Source organism: Camellia sinensis, chromosome 10 (assembly GCF_055761805.1).
Source record: "Camellia sinensis isolate YWXY chromosome 10, ASM5576180v1, whole genome shotgun sequence".
Classification (NCBI taxonomy): Eukaryota; Viridiplantae; Streptophyta; class Magnoliopsida; order Ericales; family Theaceae; genus Camellia; species Camellia sinensis.
Genome location: NC_138970.1, coordinates 131,037,284 through 131,044,236, shown reverse-complemented (window position 1 = coordinate 131,044,236; position 6,953 = coordinate 131,037,284). Strand labels below are relative to the sequence as shown.

Below are 6,953 nucleotides of genomic sequence, written 5' to 3'. Positions count from 1 at the left end.
AATGTAGGTTTTGTATGTATATAATCAAAATACCACAAATCTATCTATTTACGGAAGTGTTGAGGAAGAACAAGAGCCCCTACCTCAAGAATCAAGCAAAGGAGCGAAGCTTTGATGAGAATCCGTCACAAATCCGAGCTTCAATCGGTTGAAAATGTTGATCTTCTCTTGTTCTCCATTCTTAATGCAAGATCCATGGTGGATTTGTTGATAAAAGTGGAGGAAATTAAGGTTTTTAGGGCTAGGTTTTCGGACCTAGAATGAGAGCAAAGAAGAGGGGAAAAGAAAATGTAAGAAATGATCTAAAAATCACGTTTTTAAGCTGCTGAACTCGCGCAGTCCGCTCGAGCGTCTATTTTTCCGCTCGAGCGTCTATTTTTCCGCTCGAGCGTACACTACTAGAAAATTGACCTTTTGCGACTATTTTTTTGCGACTGCTTGTTTAGCCGTCGCAAAAAAAAAAAAAAAAGAACTCCAATTTATATTTTTATTTCTCTTATTTTCTTTTACTTATATGCTCCATTTCCTTAGTTTTGCCCTAGCTTGGCTCGCTCAACCTCTCTCTCTCGCTTTTGCTCACCGATATGAATCTCTCTATCCCTCTTGATCTCAATCGATTGATCTCTCTATCTCGATCTCTCAATCTCTCTCCCTCTCTCGATCTCTCAATCTCTCAATCTCTCTCTCACACACTATCTCGCTCTCTTTGTATTTGCGTACACATTATCTACTCTCTCTCTGCAATTTGCGCGATTCGTCGCAGAGAAACCCTAAGTCTACCATGGAAAAGTTCTCTCGGAGCACTCAAATGCAGCAGAGTAAGCTCACCTCTCATGCGTTTCACCTACCTCAAAATTTACCTACATTACGCGCGCGCACACACACACAAAGACTATCTTTGAGCTTCATTGTGTACATAGCGTCCTATCAATGCATAATTACATGAATGCTTATATGCATATGTATATGTATTCAGCATCGCAATGCAGATCTGTCATCGGTTCTGTTTTTACTTCTTTTTTTTTTTTTTTACCTCTGTTTCGGTTCTTTGATCCATAAATTGCTCGATTTGTTCTAATTTTTTGTTCTTTTTATGATTTTTTTCGTGTTTATTGGTTGATTAGTTGGTTTGAGAAAATCATCGTAGAACTTTGTGGCTATTGCTAGTGGTGATGCCTCTGAGGCCTTTGTACAAGCATTACAAGAGAAGGTTTTTTTGTTGATATTCTCATCTCATTAGAAGCAATATTCAAAATGTAGCTCTCTAATTTTTTTATCATGATAACTCTCAGAAGCTAGTATGCTCTGGTTTTTTTTATTTTTATTTTTATTTTAATTTTCTAAATTTTTGTTTTTGAATGTGTTTTTTTATTTATTTTATTTTATGTTCATCTCTCTCTCTCTCAATAAGAATTTCTCTAGCCTCTTAATCTTGTTCTCTCTCCCTCTCTCTATCCCTCAATCTCACACACTCTCCTTGATGTTCTTCTCAGATCAGCACCTCTGCTATGTCATATCCTTCGTCCTCCTCAGGTAAACACACCTATCTATGTAACTCTATATATTATGTATTTGTGAATTTCAATGTTTACTCAGGCACTTGAAATTGTATAAGGGAAAGTTTGCTCTTGCAAAGTAATTAAGTTGTGGGTATAAAAATTTGACACAAATTTCCTTGTTTATTTGCTTCTCCTGGTTTAACTCTGTTTATTGAATTATATCATTTTGAATACAATGGGGCAATCAATCAAAATTTGTCATCTGTAAACAAGTTCATGTTCTCTGGTTCCACTTCGATGAATAGGATTTGAAGTTCCACATTGCTGCATTGAATTCTTTGTCATGTTGTAATGGCTGAGGCTTGAAGCAATGTACTAATATATATTCATCTGGGAAATTATGTATAGGTATATAAATATATCTACATATCTACCTGGGTATGTATTTTGTTTATAGATAATCACATTGCTGTGTACAGGGGGACCTATTTCCTTTCTAAGGTTTGAATTTTTTCCACATATTCACGATGGTTGTTTGGAAGTTCTGGGGGTTGTTTGGAAGTTCTGGAAATGAAATTGTTTTATTGTCCTGTACATGGCATGTTTAGATGCAGCTTTCATCATGATTGGAGCCAGCCAGCAAAGCTAATTACTAAAGTTGTGCCCTAGATATGTATTAAAAATAACTTCGGCTTTCATATTGGTTCAATAAGCACTTGAGTATTTGCTGGTATTTTCTGCAATGGCCATTCAAGATGATGGATTTTTAAAGTTATAATAAATGAGATATCAAACCTGGATGAGGAAATAAGATTTTGCTTTGATGTCCTAACATGGTCTTAGTTGATAAGTTAGTTTAACATGTTACCAGGCTTATAAAAAAGAAAAAGAAAAAGAAAATAGAGTTAAAATGTCAGTATGAAGTTGCAGGTTAACTTGCAAAAACTACATTAGAGTATACCAAGAAGTTAGTTATTCACTCAAATTGAACATATGCTAGGGATTACCAAATTAAAGCACAGTATTGAACTGACCATGCAGGTGTATGCAGTATTCATATCCTCTCTTTGAATAAGTTGGTACATGTTTATAGTGTAAGAAGGTTGCCCTCATCTATTTTGTGAGTTATGTGGCTTGGATTATGTGAAGCTTCTATCATTCTGATTTTAAGCATGCAAATCGTTCACATGGAAGTTCTTGGGCAAGTATTTGTGGTTTTGGATTTCAATGGTTTTCTGCTGATTGTTACAATTATATCATAATGCTTGCCATTTTTTGTGGAGGTTGGTGTTTTTATCAGTAAGATTCTGGGTAGTTGAGAATATCCTTATGCACGATCTCTTTTATGTATATTTTCTCATGCTGTTGTATTGGACCTTTTGGAGCTTCTTATGTTATCTATTGAACTGATGAGTAAGTGTGCTGACACCTTAAATATGAATGGAAGGACAAAAGATTAGTTATTAATTCTGCCACCCAGCTCTCTTTCATATGATGTCTTTTTGTCCAGGTTTAGAGGGATTACTATTGTCCAGTTTGGATGCTAAACTTGCTCTTAAACACTTGTTCCGCCTTTGTTTGGAGCATGAACAGAAATTAAATTCGTCTCATAAATCAGCTCATGCATATATTTTTTACAAGGTTTTCCAAGCTTTATTTCTATGTATTTTACAATTTACTTTTTAAACTCGTTTGGTCCTTAACCTTTTATCTCCTTTTTTAATTGTGTCTAGGATTCAAATGCTCCTGTGATGGTTAAGATGGTGGAGCTAGTTACAATTCTTCAACAGAGAATTGTATTTCTTTTGAATGAATGCGATGATCATCCAGCTCTTCAAAAAATCGTGGATGTGATAGAAATGATTTTAGCTATTCCTCTAAGCACACCGCTGGTTCAACTCATCTTATTCTTGCCCTATTTTCTTGCATTTTCCATATCTATTAGTGTATATCTCTCAATTTCTTCTTCAATACATTATGGTGAGTAGTACATTATTGTTTTTAACTTGAGATTATGTAATCATTCACGTTTACTCAAGCTATATGATAATTTATTGTACTGTTGACTTGTCATTTTCTTGGATTACATATCTGATTTTTGTTTTGTTTGTTTGTTTGGTTTTTCCTGCAATGGAAAATTTGAATGTATCAGAGCGAACAATATCAAGTACATATTCATCTGTTTCTAATTTCAGAGTAGAAGCAAGTAGTTTGACCCTATAACCCTAGTATGCTCAGGTTGGGATATTAACAAGTATTAATTTATAACTGTTTTGCTCTCTTACAAGTAATTATGGAAATGCCATAAACTTAAATGCTGTATAGTTAGGATGAGAGATGATTCTGAGCTGTTCTGAATTTGTTACTTTGTCAATTAAGCATCAATATTTTTATTACAATTGCTTTGAAGTTGTGCCCTTTGACCCCCTTGTAAATCTATTGCTTCCCTATATGAATTAACCACATGGCATTTTGATAGCTTAAGTACATCATTGTGTCATTGGTGTTAATATATAATTACATTGCAGAATGCCCCATTTGATCCAACTAAAAAGAAGAAAAAGAAGAAGGTTGTAATTCAAGATCCTGCAGATGATGCTGTGGACAACTTGGCCGAGAAAACTGAAAGTTTATCAGGTATGTTAACTCTACGGCGAAGAATTACTGTAGAAGTAATTTACATACCTTGTTTTACATGCTTTTTTTCCCCCCTTTATTGAAGGATCTCTTATTATGTTGCTACATGCATTACTTTATACTTGTTGCAGTTTCTGATGGTCTTGAGAGTACCTTTTCTGGGTTGAAAAAGAAGAAGAAAAAATCAGTGAGTTATTATACCTATATTGAATGATTAGAGTCTTTCTAAAAATTTTACTGACGGTCTTGTAACCACTGTATATAATTCAGGTGCATACTGACTTGTTGAGTGATGAGAAAGAAAGTGTAGTGGATGATTTAGATGGTAAGTTCTGTTATCAACAGTTGCAATTAATGAACTGGTGGATTTAAGTTTATGTTCTGTATTGAGATTATGTAATCATTCACGTGGCGTATTGAGATTATATAAAATTCAGAGTTTTTGTGGCCAGGGATGTTTTCCTGGTATTTTTGGCTGTTCAAACTGTGAGTAGTACTTCGTTTCCATCTCCTTTCGATACAGTATTTAACAGAAGTGCCATCTTATCATTAATCTGCCAATTTTATTTTAATAAATGTTTTCATCTTTTGCTAGCACAATTTGCTTTCTTGTAGCTAGTTTTTTTTTCCTCTTTAGATTTAAAATTTTCATGCTAGTGCCATTCATGCATGAGGTAAGCATTAGCAAGAACTCAAGGAAACCCAATGTAATAATGACAAAACTATGGGGGGTTTACTATATTTTCTTGAAGCCTCAGGGAGGTTAGTGTAATTTACTCATAAATAAGTTAATAGTTTGGTAGTGTACTAGATCTTAGTCTCTTTTCTTATTAATATTCACTGATATCCTCAAGTACATTGATTTGTTGGTGTTGATCATTTAATTACCGTGCTTGCTTAGATTGTTAATATGCATATGATCATTCATCCATTTCTCAAATCAGTTTAATAGTCATTCCAGCTTGCTCAATGTGATAACCAAACTGCTTAACCTGGAAAAGATTTCAATCAGAATTTCTATAAATTTTGATGCAATTAGTTTTGTACACATGACTTGCACGGACTTTTTATTTTCAGTTGGCCCCAATAAACTCCTAACTCATATATTATTTTATTTTCAAAATTTCAATAGTTGGGATTTCCCTCTTTGAAGAATGGCTGTCTCTTTGAATTTATATTGTGTTTAATTACATAGCATTTTATAGTATGAAGGCGCCTGGTTGAGTTTGATATATGTTTTTGCAGATTTTGTTGAGGGAATAGTTGATATGATCGAGCGGGTGATGTTGGGAGCCAAAGATTATGTTGCTCTTTTTTTTTTTTTTTTGAAGACTTGAATTTTTTAGTACAGTGTATTTAAGGATGGTTAATGGATAATGTCTATTATAAATTTAATTAATTTGTTAATTTTGTTATTTTTCATCAACAAAAAATTGTTTGGTGCTTGTAATTGATTTTTTTGTTGTAGCAAACCCGTATATGATTTTGTTTTTAAGAAATAATTATTTGCGACAGTAAAACAATGGTCGCTAAAAGTATTTTTTATTTTTTTTATTTTTTTTGCGACGGCAAAATAGCTTAGGTGGTCGCAAATAATTTGCGACCGTTGTTTTGCCGTCGCAAAAAGTATTTGCCACCCCCACATTTGCGTCCCCCATTTGCGGTCGCATAGGCCGTCGCAAAAAGTTTTTTGCGACTGTATTTTTATTATTTGCGACGGCTTGTAGCGGTCGCAAAAAGTGTTTTTTTTAGTAGTGGTACCTGCTTTCAGCACAGATTCCGAAACTTCGAACAGGTATAACTTTCCCATCCGGACTCCATTTTAGGTCATTCTTGTGTCCAAATTGAAGCCCCGAAAATAAGCTTTCCAATGGTTCTAGCCTCACATCCAAATTCAAAGTATGGAAAAAGAAAAGGGCAAAAGAGTGGCGGTTGTTCGTAGGAAGATTATCCTAATTAAAATTTTTGGTCCAATCTTTCTTTACCATCATGTTACCACTTCGATCAATGACCCAAAATAAAACTAGGAGGCTCCAAAGACAATAATAAAAGGGTCAAAAACAATCCCACAAGCCTCAGAAATTCAAACTCAACCAGGCAGACCACTCGAGCGCCCAATCTCGCGCTCGAGCGCGCAGGCCAACAAAGCCGGCCGCTCGAGTGACCACTCCTACGCTCGAGCGGGAATTCACAACTCTCAGAATTTCAGACAGACTGCAAAAATACTAGAAGCCTCACAAGTCCGCTCGAGCGTCAACTCCCCCGCTCGAGCGGAAGGAAAAATTCTAGGGTGCTACATAATAGGTTTTTTTGGAATAATTCTTTTAATAGGTTGAACCAGGTGAAAAGGAGGCCGATCAAGTAGCTATGGAGGATTTTTTGCATTTATTCCCGAAAACTATACCCTGTATATTTGACAGACTAATAAAAGTCTTTCATTTCATGAATCTAATTTTTTCGTGTGTTACTAATGTTGTATTCACAGAAAAATTAGATTCGTGGAATGAAAGGCTTTTATTAGCTTGTCAAATATGTAGGGTATAGTTTCTGGGAATAAACGCAGAAAATCCTCCATAGCTACTTGATCTGTCTCCTTTTCACCTGGTTCCACCTATTAAAAGAATTATTCCAAAAACCCTATTAAAAGAATTTAACATGTTACCTAAATAATATATAAATAAAACAAAAATATAAAATACTATGGCATTACATATTGATCGTAATGGTGCAAGGCATTTCTACAGATCCAATAAATGCCTCCTGATTCACCATAGCTTCGACATCCCCATGGTGCACAAAAAGAAGTCTAACATGATA

At 34.8% G+C, this 6,953-nt stretch overlaps 1 protein-coding gene and 1 long non-coding RNA gene across 2 annotated transcripts; both read left to right on the top strand.

The window, feature by feature from the left end:
- Positions 1–534: 534 nt before the first annotated feature.
- LOC145801314 (uncharacterized) lies at positions 535–2,034 on the top strand. The gene is made up of 3 exons (XR_014342612.1): positions 535–818; positions 1,494–1,533; positions 1,979–2,034. It is a non-coding gene; the product is annotated as an uncharacterized LOC145801314 (long non-coding RNA).
- A 956-nt stretch (positions 2,035–2,990) lies between these two features.
- Positions 2,991–5,664, top strand: LOC145801313 (uncharacterized). Its single transcript, XM_082892353.1, has 6 exons — positions 2,991–3,140; positions 3,233–3,391; positions 4,028–4,136; positions 4,268–4,323; positions 4,407–4,461; positions 5,382–5,664. The coding sequence occupies exons 1-6, from the start codon at positions 2,991–2,993 to the stop codon at positions 5,471–5,473; spliced, it is 621 nt and encodes a 206-aa protein (XP_082748479.1). The 3' UTR covers positions 5,474–5,664.
- The last annotated feature ends 1,289 nt before the right edge of the window (positions 5,665–6,953 follow it).

Coding starts and splice junctions, on each gene's coding strand:
- LOC145801313 (XM_082892353.1), top strand. CDS start 2,991: ATGATGTCTTTTTGTCCAGGTTTAGAGGGATTACTATTGTCCAGTTTG. Junction 4,137..4,267: donor GAAAACTGAAAGTTTATCAG/GTATGTTAACTC, acceptor TACTTGTTGCAG/TTTCTGATGGTCTTGAGAGT. Junction 4,324..4,406: donor AAAAGAAGAAGAAAAAATCA/GTGAGTTATTAT, acceptor TATATAATTCAG/GTGCATACTGACTTGTTGAG.